Source organism: Tamandua tetradactyla, chromosome 3 (assembly GCF_023851605.1).
Source record: "Tamandua tetradactyla isolate mTamTet1 chromosome 3, mTamTet1.pri, whole genome shotgun sequence".
NCBI lineage: Eukaryota > Metazoa > Chordata > Mammalia > Pilosa > Myrmecophagidae > Tamandua > Tamandua tetradactyla.
Window position 1 is genome coordinate 142,531,314 of NC_135329.1, and position 27,253 is coordinate 142,558,566.

Here is a 27,253-nt window from a genome sequence, read left to right on the forward strand (position 1 = left end):
TTTCCCTGATGACTATTAAATTGAGCACATTTTCATATTTATTGGGCACTTGAGTATCCTGTTTTGTTTAATGTCTGCTAAGATCTTATTCCCATATCTCTTTGGGTTGTCTTTTTTTTTAACAGCTTAATTAAAATATAACTTAAATAAGAATATAACTTAAATAAGATAGTGTTCAGCCTTTTAAAGTATGATTTTTCACATATTCACAGAGTTATATAACCTAATTCCAGAAAGAAACCCCATACTCATTAGCAGCCATCTGTATTTCCACTGCCTCCAGCCCCTGGCAATCACTAAACCACTTTCTGTCACTAGGATTTTTCCATTCTGGACATTTCATATAAATGAAATCATACAATTTGTTTTCTTATTTCTTTCACTTAACATGATGTCATCAAGGTTAATCTATGTCTGTGGTAACATGTATCAGTACTTCATTCCTTTTTATTGCTGAATAATATTCCATTCGGTGTACGGATGTATCACATTTTGTTTATCCATTCATGCCTTGATGGACATTCGGGGTTGTTTCCACTTTTGGTTATTACGAATAATGAATGCTGCTAAGAACATTCTTGTATAAGTTTTTCTATTGACATAGGATTTTCATTTCTTTTGGGTATTTATCTATGAGTGGAATTGCTGGATTATATGATAATTCTGTGTTTAACATTTTAAGGGTATGCCAAACGATTTTTACAATGGCTGGGCCATTTTACATTGCCACCAGGAATGTATGAAGAAGGTTCCAGTTTCTCCACATCCTTGCCAATACCTATTATTGTCTTTTTTTGTTTGGGCCATTCTGGTTTTTGTGGAGTAGTATTTCGTTGTGATTTTGTTGTCTACTTTAATGATTTATAGTAGTTCTAAGTTTGCTGTATATATATTGTTGTATCTTTTAACTCTCTTAATTGTGTCTTTTGATGAGCAAAAGTTCCTAAATTTAGTATAGTTCAATTTATCAATCTTTTTAGTTTGGTAGTACTTTCTGTGCCAGTTTAAGCAATCTTTTCATATTTGAAGGCCCCAAAGATATCATCCTATGTTTTCCTCTAAAAGCTTTATTGTTTTACCTGTGACCTTTAGATTTGCCATTCACCTGGATTTGGTTTTTGAGAAGCAACATTTTAAAAAAGTGATTTGTCTCTTCTTCCCAGCTGATTAACATTAACATTCTCTTTTCCTTCCTTTTTCTTTCTTTAAAAAGGGGGAGGGTGGAATGATATTTAATACATGCTTGGGAGAAAAATGTGATGTCTAGGAATTGGTTGGAAAAGGTTTACCCTCAGGTGGTGATTGCTGAGTTGGAAAGAAGGGAAGATTGTAGGGCTCCTATCAGACCAGGAACTTAGCTAGGCATTTTGTAAATTTAAGCTCCTTAAGTCTTGACAATATTCTTATAAAGTAGATGGCACCATCCCTTATTTGTGAATGAAAAAAGTGGAGGCCCAGAGATATAAATATACTTTCCCAAGCTCACATGATGAATAAGTATACAAACCCATGGCTGGGGTGCTGCTGCGGTTTACAAATACCAGATGTGTTGGAACAGTTTTTTTGGATGGCTAAGGGGAAAATTTTGGAGGAACCGTGAAGAGAATGATTAAGAAGTCTTGGAGTGTTTGAAGAAACTGTTGGTGTAGATGGAACCACTGCCAATCTTGACAAAGGAGGACACCAAAGGGAAAAAATTGGAGTCTGCAGAGTGAGAACCATGGAAGCTCGGGTCTGAAGCCAAGAAAGCTCGGCCAGGAGAGTGGACCCACCCATATACATGGAGAGGGTGAGTTTACCCTGAAGGGCAAGGATGAGTCTTCCCTCTCATTGCAGTGGAAGAGTTGTGCAGCCTCAGGCCTTGGAAAAGGTGTAGCACGCTCCTTGGGGGACTGGGAGAGTCTGACTGCCACCACATGGAGCATGTGCCCCGGAAATGGCAGAGAGTCCAGGTGTGGCAGCAATGCCTGGAGGGAGTGGAGCTGAGAAAAAGGTGGTCTCCTCAATGTTCCCCGAGGTTGATTTGGAAAGAGGCGGGCCACTGCATAGGTCCTTGGAAAAGGTGGACTGCCACTTTCTAAAGCCGAAGGATAAATGACTTTCAGACTTTGAAATCCCATGGTGTTTGCCCTGGAGGGTTTACATCTGTGTTCTTCCAGTTTCTCCCTATGGAAATGAAAACCTATATCCTGTGAATATCCTCCTTTGCATATTGGCACCGGACAATTTGTTTTGAGATTCACAGGTCCACAGCCAGAAGAGAGCTTTTTTTTTTTGCACCTTAATTGCAAAATTGTTTAAGGTGATGTCAGTAGTTGCCAAGTTGAGAAGGGGTGGACATGTGATAGTTAGATTCAGTTGTCAACTTGGCCAGGTGAAGGTGCCTAGTTCTGTTGCTGTGGACATGAGCCAATGGTACGTGAACCTCATCTGTTGCTGATTACATCTGCAGTCGGCTAGTAGGCGTGCCTGCTGCAATGAATAACGTTTGAGTTAATTGGTTGGTGCTTAAATGAGAGAGCACAAGGTAGCACAGCCCAAGCAGCTCAGCATACCTCATCTCAGCACTCACCACTCAGCCAAGGCCTTTGGAGATGCAGAAAGGAATCACCCTGGGGAAAGTAGATTGGAACCCAATGGTCTGGAGAGAAGGCCAGCAGAGACCATCCTGTGCCTTCCCATGTAAAAAAGAACCTCAGTGGAAAGTTAGCTGCCTTTCCTCTAAAGAACTAACAAAATGAATCTCCTTTTATTAAAAGCCAATCCGTCTCTGGTGTGTTGCATCCTGGCAGCTAGCAAACTAGAACACTATCCCTTATTTGTGAATGAAAAAACTGAGGCCCAGAGATATAAATAAACTTTCCCAAGCTCACATGACGAATAAGTGTGCAAACCCATGGCTCAAACTAAGTCCCACTGGCTCAAAAAAAATCCACTATCTTTCTACTTTACATGTTTAAAATGCTTGTAAAATCTTAAGTTTTCAAATTTAACCCATTTATTTAAAATTACTATGGCATTTCAACCAATAATAAGTGTTAAATGGCATTAGGAGCCGTGTGTGTGTGTGTGTTTTATTTTTCGATGGGTTGAGGTAAGCAGAATATAAGTCAACAATCTAGAGATCACATAGGGGACAGAAAGTATGAAGTGGTAATTTGATGCTTGAGAGATGAGGTGCGTAAGAGATTCTAGTCGGTGGATAATATTGCAAGAGAAACTTACTTATATGGATGTGCAGTTTGCTAGTTGTAGATCTTATTTTCGGTGGGACAAAATATAGGAAATGTCCTTTAAGTATATTAGGGTCAAAGAGAGTACTTTTTAGGATTCCCTCTGCTGACTTCCTAGCAGTAACTAAAACAGCTAGTTGTCAGGATTGTGCTGATACTAATGATGTGAATAAACTTGAAGGAAATTAATTTGAAGGCCCACTAGAAACAGAGGAAGTTGATTTTTACAATAAATGAAAAATGGAAAAATAAAGAATTTGGAAAAGAATTATTTAAGTTTATTTTAGAATTCATGTTTATCTACTGAAAGCTTTTTAGTATAGGAAGAATGCAGAAATTGGAAGAAACTTTTCAATTTCAAAAAAATAGTATTAAAATTTTATATTCAGAAGGTGGCATGATAAGAATCAATGTGTGGAGTCAACTTTCTCAGTTGATATTGAGATACGAAAGTGCTGTCTTTAGCCTTTTTTAACGAAATGGTAAACATAAGTTAAACATTGAACCATCTTTATCAAAGATATAAAGTAACTATTTTTACTGTGACAAATGGAGAAAATCTGGCTTTACTTCTTCAGAAGCAATCATAGTTTAATTTACTTTAAATAAATAAAAGGCAAAATTAACCCAAGAAGTAGTAAACAATTCTCATTAATATTATCTGGCATTGGAGAAAAGTGTTCTGGGGACAATCTGAGCTCCATTTTGAAAGCATCAAAATGATTTGTTACTGTGTAAATAGCTATAGCTTAATGTGTGGATGAATGTGTTTATCTGTTTACATAATCTTCTAATTGAATATTAGAACTGTTTGGGCTATTATTGAAAATCAGCCTACAAGAACAATGCATACTTTTCATTTTTGTAGAGTGGTAGTTGTTTTTTTATTAACAAAACAAAACAACATAGAAACACGAGCATTCTTAACATATGAACATTCCATACTTGTACAATCAGTGGCACACAGTATCATCACATGGTTGTATGTTCATCACCATGAGCATTTCTTAGAACATTTGCATCACTCCAGAAAAAGAAATAAAAAGGAAAAAGAAAAAACTCATACATACCATACCACTTACTCCTCCCTCTCATTGAGTATTTCCATCTATCCAATGTTCCCCCTATTTTTTTCTATACCCCTTACCACTCCCTTTCATTGATCACTAGTATTTCAGTCTACTCAATTTAACATTTGTTCCCCCTATTATTTATGTATTTTTAATTAATTAATTTATGTATTTTTAATCCATAGCTTTTACTCATCTGTCCATAGTGTAGATAAAAGGAGCATTAGACACAAGGTTTTCACAATCACACAGTCCATTGCTAAAGTTATATCATTATACAATCATCTTTAAGAAACATGTCTACTGGAACACAGCTCTACAGTTTCAGGCACTTCCCTCTAGCCTCTCTAATATACCTTAAACCTTTTTAGTTATTGTATCTATATAATGTGTGAGAGTAACCTCCAGGATAACTTTTCGACTCTGTTTGAAATCTCTTAGCCACTGACATTTTATTTTGTCTCGTTTCTCTCTTCCCCCCTTTGGTCTAGATGGTTTTCTTAATCCCTTGATGCTAGTCCCAGCTCATTCTAGGATTTCTGTCCCATGTTGCTGGGGAGGTTTTCACCTGGGAGTCATGTCCCACCTAGAAAGGAGGAGAGCAATGAGTTTTCTTGCTATGTTGGCTGAGAGAGAGAGAGGTCACATCTGAGCAACAAAAGAGGTTCTCTGGGAGTGACTCTAGGGTAATTTTGAGAGTATTTAATATCTAACACAATAAAAATTTCTTAAAACATTATGAAAATGTTTTGGAAAAGGAAGTACAAAGTGGATTGTATTGGCATTTATTTTTTCTACTATCACTGCTTACTAACATTTTATTACTGTAAATTTGGAAAATGTAATGGTTTATTTTAATCCATTTCAATTTGGGGGTGCTTGGCATTGGAATTGTTGAGAAGCTATGCAATTTTAATCTTTCATTTAAGGTTCTCTTTTAATTTGGCTCCACCCTTTCTTTCTAGGCTTTTTGCTGGGAAATGTACTTTTGAGTTTCATCTTCATCACTAGCCAACTATGGGGCTATAGGCAAGTCTTGTAATAGTTTCTTCACCTATAAAATGAAACAGTACACAAAACCAGAGATTTGTAAACCCTTTTTTGGTTCTGACAGAAGCCATGGATCTTTGCACCCTGAAAACTGCTCATTCGTATAAAATGTTGTATATAGTTTCAGGAGCTGTAGGAATTCTCTAAAGCCATCCACAGACTATAGACCTCAGTTTCATATCCTCTAAATTAGAGAATTTATGGGACAATTGTAGTTTTCAAAATCTGTAATTCTAAACTTCTGTCTCACATCACTGTATTGTCTAGCTATCCTATATTATGATCCTGACTTTGATTTTACAGACTACTATTTCTGTGTTTGTACTCAAATAATATCTTTGACTTTCAAATGCACTTCCTCATCCCTTTATCCATCTTCACCTTTGAATGTTCTACCTCTTTTTTCAAAGCACAATTCAAATGTCATTTTTTCCCCTGTGAAGCCTCTTTAAACCAGAATTTAGCTTTCTGTTTTTAGAACTTTACCTTATGTAGCCCTTGACCTATTTGATCTTGTCTTACAGTTCATTAGAGGACTGTATTCCTCGTCCCCTCTTCCTCTTTACACATTTCCTCCAACAGATTTGAGATTTCTTGAGGTCAGTGACTATGTTACTATATTAGCTTTGTAACCAAACAGTTCGTGGCAGTAGTAGTGATGAAATAAATGCTCACTAAATTAATTTGAATTTGCTACTCAGCAATAATGATTAACTGTTGGCTATGTCATGTACTAAATGCTGGGAGCATGCACCCACACCTCAGAAAATAAAGAAGGGTTGGGAGTGGTGTGAGATGGAACTGAGGAAACAACCTCATGGAAAAGATTAACTTAAAGAAGAGGTAGAATTTAGGGAGCTGGAAGTATATTTTGTGGGAGAGAAAAAAAGAAATTAGAGCACTACTGTGTATCTATTTTATTATCAATGAAATTGACCTATTTTTACTGATAAAAGATAGTTTAAGTTAGCTTACAATTTTTAATTAAATTTTTCATTTTTCATATTGGACATTTTTATTTTTACAGGTTCAAGAAAATTCACCAGGACATAGAGCTGGACTGGAGCCATTCTTTGATTTTATTGTCTCTATTAATGGTTCAAGATTAGTAAGTTCAGCTTTTTATTGTTTTGCCTATAGAATTTGGTAATCTTTTGAAAATGGAATTTTTAAATATGTTTGGGATTGATGTTTATTAATTTAAAAAATAAGTATTTTTTAAAATGTGCTTTTGAATGTCCAAGACAAGTTATCTAATGAAAATGCAAGTTCCAAAGTAGAGCATGATGTCCATTTTAGAAAAATAATCATGTGTTAGTAAACATCTTAAAGTGTCAAATCTAGAATATTGTACCTCAGACTTCAGTGATTATCTTGGAGAAGTAGAACCTTGCAGAATTTTTACTTTACATTTAATTTTTGTAAGCAGAAAAATAATGAAGATAAAGAAGTTTGCTTTTTAGGAGATGTCAGATTTGTAGGTTTTGACAAATTAATTGTAAAGACTTGTTCTCAAATAACTTGCCATTTTTCTTGGTACTTAGTTCTTGATTTGTACATATTTTTATTAGAATCAGACAGAGATGTGCACTAAAGTACAGAATTAAAACTAATTTTTATGAATTGCTTTCAGTTTACTCATAGCAAAGTCCCATAAAAGGAAATTATATCATCTCAACAGAGAATTCTTATGATAATAGTTACTTGGTTGGTTTATTTTTTCAAAACGATCTTAACGTTTTTGTTCTTACTTAGCCAACATCTCATATATGGCCTTTATTCATTTGTGTAATGAATTTGGCATACTCTTTCCAGTTACTTTTCCTTCCAGTTCCCAATAACATAATAAAAGTATATTTAGCAGTAAAGTGCAGAATCAAACTTCAGCCCCAACAAATGTCTTAAATTTTAAAATCAAATTCATTGCAGATTTGCCAATTGACATTTTATGGAGTATTTTTTTGTATTTTTTACTTAAAAAAATTTGTTGTGGCACATATCTGAACACAAGATTTGCCATCTTAACCCTTTTTAAATGTACGATTCAGTGGTCGTAATTATATTCACCATGTTTTGCAACCATCACCACTATTTCCAAAATTATGCATCACCCCAACAGACTCTCTAGCCAGCAAGCAATAACTCTTCATTCACCCTCCTGACCCCCAGTAACCCTTAGTCTTATATGAATTTGCTTATTATAGATATTTCATATAAGTGAAGTCAGATGGTATTTGGCCTTTTGTGTTTGGCTTATTTCACTTAGCATAATGGATTCATCTATATAGTAGCATGTATCACAACTTCATTTTTATGGCTGAATAACATTCTATTACATATATACACCACAGTTTGTTTATCAGTTCATCTGCTGATGGCCACTTGGATTGCTTCCACCTTTGACTGTTATGAATAATGCTGTTTTGAACATTGGCATACAACTACCTGTTTGAGTCCGTTTTCACTTCTTTTGCTATATACCTAGTAGTGAAATTGCTGAGTCATATGTTAATTCTGTATTTAGCTTTTAGAAAAACTGCCGGGCGGGCCACGGTGGCTCAGCAGGTAAGAATGCTTGCCTGCCATGCCCAAGGACCCGGGTTCGATTCCCGGTGCCTGCCCATATTAAAAAAAAAAAAAGAAAGAAAAACTGCCAAATTGTTTTTTATAGCAACTGCACTATTTTACATTCCCCATAGACACTAGCAGTGTATGAGGGTTCCAATTTCTCTGTATCCTTACCAATACTTATTATTTTCTGTTGGTTGTGTTTCTGTGTTTTTTGTTTTGTTTTGTTTTGGCCAACCCTCTGGTTGTGGAGTGATATCTCATTGTGGTTTTTATTTGCACCTCCCTAATGGCTAATGATGTTGAGCACCTGTTCATGTGCTTATTGGCCATTTGTATAACTTCTTTGGAGAAATGTTTATTCAGATCATTTGCCTATATTTTTAAATTTAAAAATGTCTTTCTGTTGTTGAGTTGTTGGAATCTTTTATGTATTCTAGATATTAATCCCCTATCAGATATATGATTTGCAAATATTTTCTCCCATACTGTGGGCTGTCTTTTCACTCCCTTCATGGTGTTCATTTGATACACAGAGTTTTTTAATTTGATGAAGTATGGTTTATCTTTTTTCTTTTGTTGCCTGTGCTTTTGGTGTCATATTTTTAAAAGTATTGCCAGTCCTCAAGGTCATGAAGATTTATCCCTGCTTGTATTCTAAGAGTTTTATAGTTTTAGCCCTATATTTAGATCTGTGATCCATTTTGAGTTGATTTTTCTGTATGGTATGAGTGAGGTAGGTGTTCATAATCATTTTTTGCATGTGAACATTTAGTTTTCCCAGCACTCTTTGTTGAGAGACTGTTTTTTTCCCCACTGGCAACCTTTGGAGCATTTTTGTTTCTAATTACTGAAGCCCTAGATGATTTCTGATAATGGTGGGCTGCAAATAGCCCATAATGAACTATTAGAAAAAAGTCAATTTTGTAATTTTGCTGACATAGAACTATTCCTCATTTCTTGATATTCTTTTACTTGGGGTAACCTTTGAATGTTATTGAAACTTTTTCTTTGCTAGCTTAAAAACAGTGCCTCCTGATGTTTTATTTATATTGATTATTAATTTTACTATTATAAGGCCAAAGGATACTAAGCTAAGCTAAATTAACATTGTATTTACTAAGGAAACTTATTTGTGTGTTCACAGAATAAAGACAATGACACTCTTAAGGATCTACTAAAAGCAAATGTTGAAAAACCTGTAAAAATGCTTATCTACAGCAGCAAAACACTGGAGCTGCGAGAGACATCTGTCACACCAAGTAACATGTGGGGTGGCCAGGGCTTGTTGGGAGTGAGTATTCGGTTCTGCAGCTTTGATGGGGCAAATGAAAACGTTTGGCATGTATTGGTAAGTATCAACTGTAAGTTGTTACTTCAGTTTAAGAAGCAATATAGTAAGATGTTTTAATGTTGGTTGTCTCAGGTTTGGTGAGATTGTAGAGGTAGTGTTGTTATTGGGCAGTTTCTAGTTTCTAAAAACCAGCAAGAGTTGCTTTTGAAATATGAATTAATTAAAGAGAAAAAAAAATTTAGGAGAAAGAGAAGCAAATAGAGAAGCCTAAGAAATATTTTTCTGGTGATTTACCCATTAGAAGAAGAATGATATATCCATGTTAGTGCAGAATGGAAATATTTTAAATATTTATTAAATATCATCTAATTTTTATGTTGTTTTGAATGTATACCATGATTTCTGCCATCTGACATTATCTCTGACAAGACAGAAATATAGGTTACTTTTTATCACTACAGAACTGTGAACTAAAACATTTGGAAAGTTATTTTATATATTAATTTTGGGATATGTTTTTATATCATTGTAGGAAGTGGAATCAAATTCTCCTGCAGCATTGGCAGGTCTTAGACCTCACAGTGATTATATCATTGGAGCCGATACAGTCATGAATGAGGTGATTAATATGTTTATTAATAATGAAAATTATATAACATTTTCTCATTGATGTTTGAGTTCAGAAATATATTTGTGTACTTTACATTTGGACTTGAAATTTAAGTCTTTGCTTTGTGAAAACCTTGTGTCTGGTTCTCCTTTTATCTAGGATATGGACAGATGAGTAAAAAAATGGATAAAAATAAATAATAAGTGAGACAAAGGTTAAAATAAATAGGGTAGATGGAAATACTAGTGGTCAAGGAGGGAGGGGTAAGGGGCATGGTATGTATGAGTTTTTTCTTTTTTCTTTTTTCTTTTTTCTTTTTTTTTCTGGTGTGATACAGATGTTAAACAAAAATGATTATGGTGATGAATACCCAACTATGTGATGATATTGTGAACCATTAATTGTATACTGTGTATGAAATGTTTGTATATTAAGAATGTTAGTATGTTTGTGTACTAAGTTTTATCAAAAATATTTTTTAGAAATTATAATGAGGGGTGAGGAGCAGATAACAGGTTAGAGAGGATTTGGGTTTTGTTTTTTATTTTCTGCAGTAACGAAAATGTTCTAAAATTGAACATTGTGACGTATGCACAACTATGTGATGATACTGTGAGCCAGTGATTATATACTTTGGATGGTGTGTGAATATATCTTTGTAAAACTGCATTTTAAAAAAAAGTTTCGCAGGTGATTCTGATATTAGCCATTTTGTGACCCCTCTTCTAAAGGATAGTACCTTTAAAACATTTTTCTCCTATGATACTTTTTCAGTCTGAAGATCTATTCAGCCTTATTGAAACACATGAAGCAAAACCATTGAAACTTTATGTGTACAACACAGATACCGATAACTGTCGAGAAGTGATTATTACACCAAATTCTGCATGGGGTGGAGAAGGCAGGTAAGATCATTCTTTAAACTGAGCTATGACTACTAAACTCACCAATCAGATGTATTGTAAACACTGATTATTTTTATTTTGAAACTAGTTTTGGTTAGTTATAAGACTCCTCTTAACTAAAGGAAAGAGCTGACCAAGAGTATCAAAAGCAATGATTTGCTTTTTTAAAACGTATGTATCTAAGGAACATGATCTTTTTCTAATTGATCTAAGAGGTAGCAACCTTGTTAAATTACGGGAAGACCTAGGGTCTTGTAGCTTTTCCAAATGAAATGTACTGCCAGGAAAAGGTTGACATTGTTGATACAGCCAGAGAAAACCTCTACTTGCTCAGAATATTTTTACTCATAATACCTGAGATTGTTCAGCTCAGCTTGTTTCACTGCTAGAGTTCTAACTTGTTATAGTTTGAGAAAAGTGAGATGGAATATTAGTCTAGTTTGCAAGCTGCCAGAATACAATAAACCAGAAACAGAATGGCTTTTGAAGGGGGGAATTTATTAAGTTGCAAGTTTACAGTTCTAAGGCCGTGAGAATGTCCCAATTAAAGCAGGTCTATAAAAATGTTCAAATTAAGGCACCAATAAGAGATTATCTTCACTCAGGAAATGCTGATGAAGCTCAGGGCTTTTTTCTCAACTGGAAAGTCACATGATGAACATCCTGATATATGCTAGCTTTCTCTCCAGGTTTCTTGTTTCTTGAAGCTCCCCTTCATCTCCACAGGTCTTTGCTGCAGGGCTCTTATGGTTCCATTGGCTCTCAAAATTTTTCCACTTTTAAAGGAATCCAGTAGAAGACCTACCTGGAATGGGTAGAGTCACATCTCCCACTAATCAAAGGTTAATACCTATAATTAGGTCCATCACATCTCTGTGGAGGTAATCTAATCAAGTTCCCAACCGACAGTTCTGAATAGGGATTAAAAGAATGGGCTGCCTCCACAAGGTGGATCAGGATTAAAACATGGCTTTTTTAGGGCATATAATCCTTTCAAACTGGCACAGGTATCATTTAAGAATATGGCTTCTCTGGGACAATACTTGATCCAAATTATCATTTTCCATTGTTCAGGTATATTAATATCCAGAAAAAGTAATCTTCTTGTGGTATTGGGAATTGATTGATTTCAGAGGGACTGCTTCATATATACTAAGTGAAAAACCTGCTGTATTTAATGGAACGACCAATTTTCAGTTTACAATAGAAAATTTCCCCATTTCCAGTTAGAAGAATTCACAGGTCAGATTAGTACCACAAGAATGATGAGTGAATATGGAATCTAAATGCAAGGAAGAGATTCTGCAGATGGTGAAGTCCAACAGCAAAGACTATCTCTGTTTCTTTAATTAAGTTGAATAAACTTGCTACATTCTTGTTCTTGGAGCCCTTCTTTTCTAGATTCAGTGCCAATTATCCCCTTTCTGTGGAAGATACTTTTCCTTTGATAATTCAGTAACATTGATTGACTGTTGCTTTGGGCAGGACTATATAAACCATTTTCCTGAGTTTGCCCTCTGATGGTGCATTTGGTTTATCTGTGCCCTCTGATTTTTGTTCCTTCCTCAGAGACTGACCACATTTCATTCATCACATCATATTTCCCTTAATTTAATTATTGGGGTATGTTTAAGTTTGTAGCATATCTTGCTCTTGCCTCATGTGCTTTCTCTTCTACCATGTGATAATTTTGATTAATAAATACCTTATTTTAAAATGTGGCTACTTCTGAGAAATTACTGATCAGTATAAATTATTTAATCTTATTTCTTCTTCTGAATCTTCTTGAGATCCAGACTGCTGAGAGATTACAGTTATGGTGGTAGGGGAGCAGGAAAAGTGAGAGAAGAAGAAACGAATAATTTTGTAGTTTGAAGCATCATTGTACAAATCAGGGTAAGAGTGAGCTGAAATTAGTAGCTTCCTGCTGTCCCAGCTCTTTGTGGTAGTGGTACTCAAGGAGATAGTAGGAACTTGGCAGGGGGGAGACACAAAGATATGAGTGCAGGGCTACTTACAAAGTATCAAATAGTTTGGAAATAAAAGCAGTCATGACGGGGAATGTTAGTTGGACCTGATTGTGGAGGGCCTTAAATTCTGAGGTCAGAAATTTGGATGTACTATGATACTGTATCATATAGAGGACTATGATATTGTATCAGTAGGGATTCTTTGGTTCCAAACAGTAGAAACTACCTGTAACTGACATAAGCAGAAATGAATTTATTGATATGGAGTAGCTCATATAATCAAAGAAAAAGCTAGTGAGCTAAGCTTCAAAAGGGCAGGACTTACATCTCCTGTAGGGCTTTAGATAGGAAGGACTAATTGGCAGTTTCATCAACATTCCACAGAGGGGATGAAGCCATTATTGGTTTTTCTGTCCCTCCCAAGTTCTACAGCCCTGGGCAAGAGAGGTTGATTGGTCTGGCTCTGGTCAGCAAGTGCTCCCTGGATTTGGGCAGGGCAAGCGCCGTGAATGGCACCTCGCACTATGGCTAAGAAGTAATTCCCCAAATGGAAGAAGGAAAATGGAATATCAGGACGTCAGCAGACTAAGTAAGGAAGCAATGTGATCATATTTTTTTAGCACACTGTCTCTGGTGGCAGTGGGAAGAATAAGTGACAAGTGGGATCTGGATTAAACTTACATGACTGATGTGTCAATTTCTGAAATAGAACTATGGGGTATATAAGTGACATCATATGAAAGTGTATTGAGCTTTTTGGTGGAAAGGCTGTTTTTTGTCATTCATTTAGCAAACAATTAAGTACCTACCATGTGCCAGTAAATCACAAGGTCTCTCCCCTCAAGGACCTGACATTTTTTTTGGGGGGGGTACAATAAATAAATATGTAGTATACTGGATGGTGATAAATGCTTGCAAAAAAGGTTATTGACTGTGGTAGGAGGAGTGTGCTATTTCATATAGCTTGGTCAGGGTTGACCTCTGATAAGATGACATTATTTAAAGTTGTGGTATCTTGTTTTTGTATTTCAAATACCTCAAAGAAATGCAGGCTGTGATTGATATTAAGTTTGAGGAAAAAATGTTTTTATAGCCTAGGATGTGGCATTGGATATGGTTATTTGCATCGAATACCTACACGCCCATTTGAAGAAGGAAAGAAAATTTCTCTTCCAGGACAAATGACTGGTACACCTATTACTCCTCTTAAAGATGGGTTTACAGAGGTAAGATAACTTTACCACCTGATTATATCATAAAATTTCCATCAAAAGAAGTCAGGTGACTATGTGTGTGTGTGTGTATATATATATATACTGGTAGCACTAATTGAAATAGGGCAGATAATGAGTTAAGTATTGATCATGTTGAACTTGAGGTTCCTGTAGGATATCCACATGGAAGTTAGTTATATGGATGTGGACTTCAGGAAAGAGGACAGGGCTTGGGAAACAGATTTGGGTAATTTGATCCAGTAGGTGTTTATAAAAATTGTCGAAGGATTTTGGGCCTGAGTGGGTCAGAGGACTGAGATCAGAATCATGAAAAATCCTAGCATTTACATTAGTGGGCAGAGAAAAGAGGATACAGATCAAAAGCTCCAAAGGACAAGTCCAAATGGGGAACAGAGCTTTGGGAAAAAAGGCTTAGTTAGCTATGTGAGGTACTGCAGAGAGGTCAGGTGAGGGAAAAAAATAACAAACCACGTCCTGGACTAGAGTAGTTTCAGAGACTTGATGGGGTGCAAATTCCGGATTTCAGGGGGATACATACCGAGTGACTGGGGTGTAAAAGATATTGACAGTGCTTGCTATTTCAAAAAGCTTGTTTCAGAAAGTGAGAGCTGAGTGTGTGGGGTTGGGGTAGGGAAGGGGAGATCAAAGTGAGGCTTCTTAAGGAATAAACAATATCTGAGCTGGCTTGTTGTAGACTTTTGAAATGTTTCTTTTATTGGGGTATCCCAATACCTTCTTACCTACACAGCTAAATAAAAAGCAAAGTAACCCAAAAAGAAAATGCTACATTATAAAGTGTGGGCTCCTGCCACTGTCATTTTATGACACACAATTTGGTCTTCCCAAATTCTAGAGGGAGTAAAAGCTACTGAGAATTTTAATCCCCCTTTTTCCCACGCTGGCTCATGGCCAGAACCAGTCTAGTTACATGTCCAGGCTCCAACCACCTGCCATTAATCAGTGCTTTCTGCCCAGAATGAGTCTCAGGGACAGTCTGAGGAGATCAGGGGGTGAAATGGTGGCTAGGCAAAGGGAATAGAAGTCGTGTCAGAATGTGCTAAAGAACACTGGAGCTGGCAGAACTTTGAGTATTCAGAAGTGGGAAAAGCCATCTGTAGAGTCCCTATATAAGCATCCCCCACCCCCCACCCATTTTTCCCCCCTGGAAAGTCACATTTGATCATTGGTGAGAAAAGATGAAATGAACTCATGAGGTTAGAAATCTTGAGAAACTTCTAAGAAATCTGTCATGGTATGATGATTTCAGCTTATTTTTTTCTGTGAGCAGTGAAAGTTTTAAAGCAAAACTAGCTGGGATTTAGAGAGAAGAGGAAAGCAGTGGTGTTTTAAGGGTTGCATGAAATGATTTCTGGATGGCTAGGAAAGAATAAAGAGTAGAATCTCCTAGTGTGAAAGTAGTTAGGACATAGTATGTTACTGAGGGTAGGATAATACCATGTGCCCAGTGACAGGAGTGACAGGATGAAGAGATATTTACAGTGCCTGCTCCCCATATGCTTTGCAGTTAGGAAGGAGTGTCTCAGGCAGAAGCGCAAGTGAGAATTTTTGACAACTAGTATGTGATAAAAAATGTATCTGTAAGACTGATAAAAGCCACTATTTAAGTAGAAGCTTGAGTGATTTTCTTTCTTTCTTTCTTTGGAAGGTCCAGCTGTCCTCAGTTAATCCCCCATCTTTGTCACCATCAGGAACTACAGAAATTGAACAGAGTCTGTCTGGACTTTCTATTAGCTCAACTTCACCAGTTGTCAGTAATGTTCTCAGTACAGGTATGCAGAAAAATATATTGTTTTTGGTCAACTTTGTTTTTCATATTTTTCTTTTCTGTCCCACCTATAGAATTTTTAAAAGTTAAGCCACTGTACTTTGAAAACTGAATGTGCTCTGCATTGACAGACAGGCCAAGTCTGTGAGACCTAGTTCTAAATGGCCACAGGACCACTGTTTAAACCATTCTCTGTATGTTTTAGACCCTAGGCTTCTCTTAGATTCTACAGGTTTTAAAGGGTGGGAGTCTACCTTTAAATTCTTTTTAGTTGCTCTGGTTCTTCAGCAAACATTTACATATCTTTTGAGCGTAGGCACCAAGGATAACAAAACTGAGCGGGATAGTGTTCCTTTCTTCAGACTTGGTCTTGTTCAGGTGATACATGCCTACCTTCTTCTTTTTCTTCCTTGTTCTGCATTATATAGTCCTTTAAACAGCTTTATTGATATATAGTTCAAATAACATACAATTTACCCATTTAAAGAGTACAGTTTAGTGGTTTTAGACTATTCACAGAGTTGTACAACCATCACCACAATGAATTTTAGAACTTTTTTCTTATCCTCAAAAGAAACTTTGTACTTGTTAGCAGTCACTCTCCATTTCCCCCAAATTCCCTAGTGGTAGGTAACCACCAGTCTACTTTCAGTCTGTCTGGATTTTCCTATTCTGGACATTTCCTCCAAGTGGAATCATACAGTATATGGTCCACTTAGCATAGCAGTTTCAAGGTCTGTCCATGTTGTAGCATGTGTCCAAACCTCATTTCTTTTTGTGGCTGAATAATATTCCATTCTGTGAATATGCCACATTTTGTTTATTCATTCATCCTTTGATGACCATTTGGATTGTTCCCACTTTGAGGCTATTAGAAATGATGCTGTTGTGAGCATTCATATACAAGTTTTTGTGCAGACATATGTTTTCTATTCTCTTGGGTATATTCTTAAAGATAGAATTGCTGCATCACATGATTTAGCTCTTCACTTAGTATGTTTGTGGAGTTTGTTTTCCTCTTCCTTTTCATAGTCTCCTATTTTCTGGTTTTCAGTGTTCAGAATAACAAGCGTATATTGTGTATTCAATGAATGTTGAGTAAGTGGATGAAATCCTTAATCATGGTTTATTTTTATTTCATTAATACCTTTTATTCTCTTTTTTTAAGTTCTCTGTATAATCTTTTTTTTAATATTTTTATTGAGAAATATTGACACACATACAGTCCAACCATATTATACAATCAGTGGCTTACAATATCATCACATAGGTGTGTATTTTTCACCATGATAATTTTTAGAATATTTGCATCACTCCAGAAAAAGAAATAAAAAGAAAAAAAAAAGCACTTATACATCCCATACTCTTTAGACTCCCTCTCACTGACCTATAGTATTTCACTCTGTCCAATTTTTACCCATTATCTCCTCCTATTATTTACTTTTTTATCCTTATTTTACCTTTTATTCTTGAGTTCTTTTTTTTCAATTGTGAAATATAACATATATGCAAAAAAGCAATAAATTTCCAAGTACATTTTAATGAGTAGTTATAGAGCAGGTTTTAAAGTTTGCCATTAGTTTCTGTTCCATGATTTGTATTTTTACTTCTGGCTGCTCCAAGATACTGGAGACCAAAAGAAATATCAATATAATGATTCATAAGTCATACTCATTTGTTGAATCCTCTCTGCTCTGTTATATACTTCCTCTTTTTTTTTCTTTTTTGTGAAAAGTAACATATACAAAAAAGCAATAAATTTCAAAGTACATTTCAGCAGTTAGTTGTGAAACAGATTTGGTATGGGTTAAAATTCGACAATTTTAGGTTTTTACTTCTGGTTACTCTAAGGTACTAGAGACATAAATATCAGTTTTTAATGATTCAGCACTCATATCGATTTGTTAAACCCTACCTTCTCTATATAACACTACCATCACCTTTGACCTTTCTCCCACTCTTTACGGATATTTGGACTATGCCCATTCTAACTTTTTCATATTGAAATGGGCTGTCAGTAATATCGGACAAGGGGATGGAACTAGTTGATGTTCTACAGAGGCTGGCCCGTCTGCATTTCAGGACTTCTCTCATCCAGGGACACATCTGGAGGTTGTCAGTTTCTGGGAAGTTACCCTAGTACATGGAACCTTTGTAGAATCTTTTTTTTTTTTTCCAACTTTTTTTATTGTATAGTATAACATATAGACAAAGCAAAGAAATTAAGAAAGCAATAGGTTTCAAAGCACTTTTCAACAAGTGGTTACGGGAAGATTCCAGATCTTCCTGTCATGGACTACCATACAATCCTCTCATATTTTTCCTTCTAGCTGCTCCAGAATATAGGAGGTTAGAGGGCTTAAATTTTTTTTTATCATCACAATCGACTTTTTGTGAAAAATAACGTATATACAAAAAAGCTATAAATTTCAAAGCACAGTACCACAATTAATTGTAGAACATATTTCACATTTTGACATGGGTAACAATTTCACAATTTTGAGTTTTTACTTCTAGCTGCTCTAAAATACTGGAGACTAAAAGAGATATCAATTTAATGATTCAGCATTCATATTCATTTGTTTATCCTATCTTCTATGTATAACTCCACCATCACCTTTGATCTTTCCACACTTCTCTTTAGGGTTATTTGGGCTATGGCAATTCTAAATTTGTGAAATTGGAAGGGTCTGTCACTAATATGGGGTAGGGAGATGGAGCTATCTGATGTTCTGGAGAGACCAGGCTAGGTTTCAGGACTTATCTGGACCAAGGACCCATCTGGAAGTTGTAGGTTTCTGGAAAGTTACTCTAGTTCATGAAACCCTTGTGGAATTTTATATATTGCCCTAGGTGTTCTTTAGGATTAGCTGGAATGGTCCTGGTTGGGTGTTGGCAGGTTATGATAGGTAGCAAGGTCTAACTGAAGCTTGCATAAGATCAGCCTCCAGAGTACCCTCTCAATTCTATTGGAACTCTCTCTGCCACTGATACTTTATTAATTATACTTCTTTTCCCCCTTTTGGTCAGGATGGAATTATTGATCCCCAGGTACCAGATCTGGATTCATCCCTGGGAGTCATCTCCTATGTTGCCAGGGAGACTTTCACCCCTGGATGTCATGTCTCACTTAGCGGGGAGGGCAGTGATTTCACTTGCAGAGTTGGGCTTAGAGAGACTGAGGCCACATCTCAGCAACAACAGAGTAACTCCTGCGGAAATAACTCTTAGGCACACCCTTAGGTAATCTAAGCTTCTCTGCTACCTATATAAACTTCCCAACAGTAAACCTCATGATCGAGGGCATGGTCTATTAATTTGGGTGTCCCTAAAGTTTGGTCCAATGTCAGGGGATTCCCTGATAGTAAGGTTTAATAGTTGCATAGTCTTTTTCCCCTCCCTCAGCGGACTTTGCCAGTACTTTTTGATTATCTGGTTAATATACGCTAGGATGTTTCCAGGCATTACAATAATCTATACAGGATTAAAGGACCTCTTTCTTATTCTGTGCTTCAATTGGTCAAATGAGCTAAACAGGTGAATTAGATTATGCACTACAGAAAATTTCAGTTCCAGATCAAATAAACCTTCCATTTGTCTCAAAGAGTATGTGTGTTTCTAAAATATAGACACTGTCTTCCTTACCCTTGTGTTCCAACTTACTTGAACTCCAACCTATTTGGCTTCGTTTTTATCTCTAGATATCAAGTTATATATATAAAACAGCCTCTCAAAATCCAGAAATATTAATCACCACTCTGGACTTAAATGTGTCAGCTCTAAAAGCTTACAATCTAGGTCACTGTTTTCTTATAAACATTTTCTAAAGGTGACCATACCATTGTTGTTCTTTTGTTTCTGGCTTATTTTGTCTCACCAAATGTCCCACATGTTCATTCACATCCTTGTGTGCCTCATGACTTTGTTCCTTTTTGTAGCGGCACAACCTTCATTCATAAGTATACACACACCATCGTTTGCCAATCTACTTCTCCGTCAGTGCAGCCTTCAACCACCTTCATTCATCAGGCATCATGTAAAAGGCCCAAAGTCCACAGCCCATAAACATTCTCAATTTTAGATAATTTCATTGTTCCCAAGGGAAAGAAAACCAATAAACACACCCTCACCAAATAGGAACTCTAACCCTCCTCTTAACTCTTGTCCCTCCCCCTGTTATTTACCTCTGCTGTTGCTGTGGTAGTGCTGATGGTTTCCTTTTGAACATAGCTCATAGCATGCAATAGCAGTTTTGCCCATGTACCCTGGACTTAAACACTCTTTATACAAGAATCATATCTTTGAAGTAATTCTTACAAGAACTAGTTCATATTTTTAGTTGAATCCGTGGGACATATAGGTCTATACAACCCCTTTCAATCTTGTTCATCTTCAGTATGCTAATATTAATTCTAGACCCACTAGAGAATCACCTTCGTTCCTATCTATTCCCTTACATTGGAGTTCAACCCCATTAGCTAACGGTATACCCATCTCTAGTTTCTTTGTATCTCTAAGTTCCCTATATTCTGTATTTTAAGCCTCTGATTATACCTTTATGCCGGTCATAAAAGCAGAATCATACAGTATCTATCCTGTTGTGTCTGGCTAATTGCATTCAGCATTATGTCCTCAAGGCTCATCCATCTTGTCGTGTGCTTCAGGACATCATTTTGTCTTACTGCGGCATAATATTCCATCATATGTATATACCACATTTTGTTGAGCCACTCGTCTGTTGATGGGCATTTGGTTTGTTTCCATCTTTTGGTGATTGTGAATAATGCTCCTATGAACATCAATGTGCAAATGTCTGTTTCTGTTGTTGCTTTCAGGTCTTCTGGGTATGTACGAAGTAGTGCTATTGCTAGTCATAGGGCAACTTGATATTTAGTTTCCTAAGGAACCACCAAACAATCTTCCATTGTGGCTGCACCATTATACATTCCTACCCACACTACATAAGTGTCCCAGTTTCACCACATCCTCTCCAACATTTATAGTTTCCTGTTGGTTTAAGAGCAGCCATTCTTATAGTTGTGAGGTGTGTCTCATTGTAGTCTTGATCTGCATTTTCCTTATAGCCAGTGAAAATGAGTATCTCTTCATGTGCTTTTGAGCCATCTGTATTTGCTATTCAGAAAAATGCCTATTCATATCTTTAGCCCATTTTATAATTGTGTTGTTTGTTCTTTTGTTGTTGAGTTGTATGATTTCTTTATATATCTATAGGACCCAGTTTGGTATTAAAATTATATTACTTTCATAAAATGAGTTAGGTAGAGTTCCTTTTTCCTCAATTTTTTAGAAAAGTTTGGGCAGGATTGGTATTAGTTCTTTATGGAATGTTTGATACAATTCCCCTGTGAAGATATCTGGCCCTGGACTTTTCTGTAAGGGAAGATTCTTGATGACTGATTGAATCTCTTTAGTTGTGATTGGTTTGTTGAGATCTTCTGTTTCTTCCTGAGTTAGTGTAACTTGTTTGTGTATCTCCAGGAATTTGTCTATTTCATCCAAGTTGTCTAGCTTGTTGGCGTATAGTTGTTCATAGTCTTATGATTTCTTTTATTTCTTCAGGGTCTGTGGTAATGCACCCCTTCTCATTTCTGATTTTGTTTATTTGCATGCTCTCTCTTTTTTTCTTTGTTGATCTTGTTGATCTTCTGTCTTATTCCTATCTATAGAGGAGTGTGGTGTATTGAAGTCTCCTACTATTATTGTTGAAACAATAAAATTAATGGCCCATCAATTTTATCGATTTTCTCAACCAACTTTTGGTTTTATGATTATTTCTATTATTCTTTTATTCTCCCATTCATTTATCTCTGCTTTAAACGTTTGATATTTCTCTTCTCTTATTTTCTTTGGAGTTAGTTTGGTGTTCTTTCACAAGTTCCTCCAGGTGTGTTGTTAAGTCCTCAGTTTTTGCTGTTTCTTGTTTTTTAATACAGGCATTTAGGGCAAAAAATTTACCTCTCAGCACAGCTTTTTTTTTTTTTTTTTTTTTACTATTTTTTTTTTTTATTAATTAAAAAAAGAATTAACAAAACAATTAGAAATCATTCCAATCTACATGTACAATCAGTAATTCTTAATAACATTACATAGTTGCATATTCATCATTTCTTAGTACATTTGCATCGATTTAGAAAAAGAAATAAAAAGACAACAGAATAAGAATTAAAACAATAATAGAAAGAAAAAAAAACAAAAAAAACAAAAACAAAAAACCTATACCTCACATGCAGCTTCATTCAGTGTTTTAACATAATTGCATTACAATTGGGTAGTATTGTGCTGTCCATTTCTGAGTTTTTATATCCAGTCCCGTTGTACAGTCTGTATCCCTTCAGCTCCAATTATCCCTTCTCTTTTTTTTTTTTTTTTTAATTAACGGAAAAAAAGAAATTAACCCAACATTTAGAGATCATACCATTCTACACATGCAATCATTAATTCTTAACATCATCACATAGATGCATGATCATCATTTCTTAGTACATTTGCATTGGTTTAGAAGAACTAGCAACATAACCGAAAAAGATATAGAATGTTAATATAGAGAAAAAAATAAAAGTAATAATAGTAAAATCAAAACAAAACAAAACAAAACAAAACAAAAACCTATAGCTCAGATGCAGCTTCATTCAGTGTTTTAACATGATTACTTTACAATTAGGTATTATTGTGCTGTCCATTTTTGAGTTTTTATATCTAGTCCTGTTGCACAGTCTGTATCCCTTCAGCTTCAATTACCCATTGTCTTACCCTGTTTCTAACTCCTGCTGAACTCTATTACCAATGACATATTTCAAGTTTATTCTCGAATGTCCGTTCACATCAGTGGGACCATACAGTATTTGTCCTTTAGTTTTTGGCTGGATTCACTCAGCATAATATTCTCTAGGTCCATCCATGTTATTACATGGTTCATAAGTTTATCTTATCTTAAAGCTGCATAATATTCCATCGTATGTATATACCACAGTTTGTTTAGCCACTCTTCTGTTGATGGAGATTTTGGCTGTTTCCATCTCTTTGCAATTGTAAATAATGCTGCTATAAACATTGGTGTGCAAATGTCCGTTTGTGTCTTTGCCCTTAAGTCCTTTGAGTAGATACCTAGCAATGGTATTGCTGGGTCGTATGGCAATTCTATATTCAGCTTTTTGAGGAACCGCCAAACTGCCTTCCACAGTGGTTGCACCCTTTGACATTCCCACCAACAGTGGATAAGTGTGCCTCTTTCTCCGCATCCTCTCCAGCACTTGTCATTTTCTGTTTTGTTGATAATGGCCATTCTGGTGGGTGTGAGATGATATCTCATTGTGGTTTTGATTTGCATTTCTCTAATGGCCAGGGACATTGAGCATCTCTTCATGTGCCTCTTGGCCATCCGTATTTCCTCTTCTGAGAGGTGTCTGTTCAAGTCTTTTTCCCATTTTGTAATTGGGTTGGCTGTCTTTTTGTTGTTGAGATGAACAATCTCTTTATAAATTCTGGATACTAGACCTTTATCTGATATATCATTTCCAAATATTGTCTCCCATTGTGAAGGCTGTCTTTCTACTTTCTTGATGAAGTTCTTTGATGCACAAAAGTGTTTAATTTTGAGGAGTTCCCATTTATTTATTTCCTTCTTCAGTGCTCTTGCTTTAGGTTTAAGGTCCATAAAACCGCCTCCAATTGTAAGAGCCATAAGATATCTCCCAACATTTTCCTCTAACTGTTTTATGGTCTTAGACCTAATGTTTAGATCTTTGATCCATTTTGAGTTAACTTTTGTATAGGGTGTGAGAGATGGGTCTTCTTTCATTCTTTTGCATATGGATATCCAGTTCTCTAGGCACCATTTATTGAAGAGACTGCTCTGTCCCAGGTGAGTTGGCTTGACTGCCTTATCAAAGATCAAATGTCCATAGATGAGAGGGTCTATATCTGAGCACTCTATTCGATTCCATTGGTCGATATATCTATCTTTATGCCAATACCATGCTGTTTTGACCACTGTGGCTTCATAATATGCCTTAAAGTCAGGCAGCGCGAGACCTCCAGCTTCGTTTTTTTTCCTCAAGATGTTTTTAGCAATTCGGGGCACCATGCCCTTCCAGATAAATTTGCTTATTGGTTTTTCTATTTCTGAAAAATAAGTTGTTGGGATTTTGATTGGTATTGCATTGAATCTGTAAATCAATTTAGGTAGGATTGACATCTTAACTATATTTAGTCTTCCAATCCATGAACACGGTATGCCCTTCCATCTATTTAGGTCTTCTGTGATTTCTTTTAGCAGTTTTTTGTAGTTTTCTTTATATAGGTTTTTTGTCTCTTTAGTTAAATTTATTCCTAGGTATTTTATTCTTTTAGTTGCAATTGTAAATGGGATTCGTTTCTTGATTTCCCCCTCAGCTTGTTCATTACTAGTGTATAGAAATGCTACAGATTTTTGAATGTTGATCTTGTAACCTGCTACTTTGCTGTACTCATTTATTAGCTCTAGTAGTTTTGTTGTGGATTTTTCCGGGTTTTCGACGTATAGTATCATATCGTCTGCAAACAGTGATAGTTTTACTTCTTCCTTTCCAATTTTGATGCCTTGTATTTCTTTTTCTTGTCTAATTGCTCTGGCTAGAACCTCCAACACAATGTTGAATAATAGTGGTGATAGTGGACATCCTTGTCTTGTTCCTGATCTTAGGGGGAAAGTTTTCAATTTTTCCCCATTGAGGATGATATTAGCTGTGAGTTTTTCATATATTCCCTCTATCATTTTAAGGAAGTTCCCTTGTATTCCTATCTTTTGAAGTGTTTTCAACAGGAAAGGATGTTGAATCTTGTCGAATGCCTTCTCTGCATCAATTGAGATGATCATGTGATTTTTCTGCTTTGATTTGTTGATATGGTGTATTACATTAATTGATTTTCTTATGTTGAACCATCCTTGCATACCTGGGATGAATCCTACTTGGTCATGATGTATAATTCTTTTAATGTGTTGTTGGATACGATTTGCTAGAATTTTATTGAGGATTTTTGCATCTGTATTCATTAGAGAGATTGGTCTGTAGTTTTCTTTTTTTGTAATATCTTTGCCTGGTTTTGGTATGAGGGTGATGTTGGCTTCATAGAATGAATTAGGTAGTTTTCCCTCCACTTCGATTTTTTTGAAGAGTTTGAAGAGAATTGGTACTAATTCTTTCTGGAACGTTTGGTAGAATTCACATGTGAAGCCATCTGGTCCTGGACTTTTCTTTTTAGGAAGCTTTTGAATGACTAATTCAATTTCTTTACTTGTGATTGGTTTGTTGAGGTCATCTATGTCTTCTTGAGTCAAAGTTGGTTGTTCATGTCTTTCCAGGAACCCGTCCATTTCCTCTAAGTTGTTGTATTTATTAGCGTAAAGTTGTTCATAGTATCCTGTTATTACCTCCTTTATTTCTGTGAGGTCAGTAGTTATGTCTCCTCTTCCATTTCTGATCTTATTTATTTGCATCCTCTCTCTTCTTCTTTTTGTCAATCTTGCTAAGGGCCCATCAATCTTATTGATTTTCTCATAGAACCAACTTCTGGCCTTATTGATTTTCTCTATTGTTTTCATGTTTTCAATTTCATTTATTTGTGCTCTAATCTTTGTTATTTCTTTCCTTTTGCTTGCTTTGGGGTTAGCTTGCTGTTCTTTCTCCAGTTCTTCCAAATGGATAGTTAATTCCTGAATTTTTGCCTTTTCTTCTTTTCTGATATAGGCATTTAGAGCAATAAATTTCCCTCTTAGCACTGCCTTTGCTGCGTCCCATAAGTTTTGATATGTTGTGTTTTCATTTTCATTCGCCTCGAGGTATTTGCTAATTTCTCTTGCAATTTCTTCTTTGACCCAGTCGTTGTTTAGGAGTGTGTTGTTGACCCTCCACGTATTTGTGAATTTTCTGGCACTCTGCCTATTATTGATTTCCAACATCATTCCTTTATGGTCCGAGAAAGTGTTGTGTAAGATTTCAATCTTTTTAAATTTGTTAAGACTTGCTTTGTGACCCAGCATATGGTCTATCTTTGAGAATGATCCATGAGCACTTGAGAAAAAGGTGTATCCTGCTGTTGTGGGATGTAATGTCCTATAAATGTCTATTAAGTCTAGTTCATTTATAGTAATATTCAGATTCTCTATTTCTTTGTTGATCCTCTGTCTAGATGTTCTGTCCCTTGATGAGAGTGGTGAGTTGAAGTCTCCAACTATTATGGTATATGAGTCTATTTCCCTTTTCAGTGTTTGCAGTATATTCCTCACGTATTTTGGGGCATTCTGATTCGGTGCGTAAATATTTATGATTGTTATGTCTTCTTGTTTAATTGTTCCTTTTATTAGTATATAGTGTCCTTCTTTGTCTCTTTTAACTGTTTTACATTTGAAGTCTAATTTGTTGGATATTAGTATAGCCACTCCTGCTCTTTTCTGGTTGTTATTTGCATGAAATATCTTTTCCCAACCTTTCACTTTCAACCTATGTTTATCTTTGGGTCTAAGATGTGTTTCCTGTAGACAGCATATCGAAGGATCCTGTTTTTTAATCCATTCTGCCAATCTGTGTCTTTTGATTGGGGAATTCAGTCCATTGACATTTAGTGTTATTACTGTTTGGATAATATTTTCCCCCAACATTTTGCCTTTTGTATTATATATATCATATCTGATTTTCCTTCTTTCTACACTCTTTTCCATATCTCTCTCTTCTGTCTTTTTGTATCTGACTCTAGTGCTCCCTTTAGTATTTCTTGCAGAGCTGGTCTCTTGGTCACAAATTCTTTCAGTGACTTTTTGTCTGAGAATGTTTTAATTTCTCCCTCATTTTTGAAGGATAATTTTGCTGGATATAGGAGTCTTGGTTGGCAGTTTTTCTCTTTTAGTATTTTAAATATATCATCCCACTGTCTTCTAGCTTCCATGGTTTCTGCTGAGAAATCTACACAAAGTCTTATTGGGTTTCCCTTGTATGTAATGGATTGTTTTTCTCTTGCTGCTTTCAAGATCCTCTCTTTCTCTTTGACCTCTGACATTCTAACTAGTAAGTGTCTTGGAGAATGCCTATTTGGGTCTAATCTCTTTGGGGTGCGCTGCACTTCTTGGATCTGTAATTTTAGGTCTTTCATAAGAGTTGGGAAATTTTCAGTGATAATTTCTTCCATTAGTTTTTCTCCTCCTTTTCCCTTCTCTTCTCCTTCTGGGACACCCACAACACGTATATTTGTGCGGTTCATATTGTCCTTGAGTTCCCTGATACCCTGTTCAAATTTTTCCATTCTTTTCCCTATAGTTTCTGTTTCTTTTTGGAATTCAGATGTTCCATCCTCCAAATCACTAATTCTATCTTCTGTCTCTTTAAATCTATCATTGTAGGTATCCATTATTTTTTCTATGTTTGCTACTTTATCCTTCACTTCCATAAGTTCTGCGATTTGTTTTTTCAGTTTTTCTATTTCTTCTTTATGTTCAGCCCATGTCCTCTTCATGTCCTCCCTCAATTTATCGATTTCATT

The 27,253-nt window shown here is 35.8% G+C and overlaps 1 protein-coding gene across 1 annotated transcript in view; it reads left to right on the forward strand.

Moving 5' to 3' along the window:
- GORASP2 (golgi reassembly stacking protein 2) overlaps nucleotides 1-27,253 on the forward strand; it is a 52,304-nt gene that overhangs the window by 10,857 nt on the left and 14,194 nt on the right. The window contains exons 2-7 of the mRNA XM_077154114.1: nucleotides 6,381-6,461; nucleotides 9,069-9,272; nucleotides 9,748-9,834; nucleotides 10,600-10,730; nucleotides 13,794-13,926; nucleotides 15,602-15,725. Coding sequence (XP_077010229.1) covers nucleotides 6,381-6,461; nucleotides 9,069-9,272; nucleotides 9,748-9,834; nucleotides 10,600-10,730; nucleotides 13,794-13,926; nucleotides 15,602-15,725 — 760 coding nt within the window. The remainder of the gene's footprint in view (nucleotides 1-6,380; nucleotides 6,462-9,068; nucleotides 9,273-9,747; nucleotides 9,835-10,599; nucleotides 10,731-13,793; nucleotides 13,927-15,601; nucleotides 15,726-27,253) is intronic.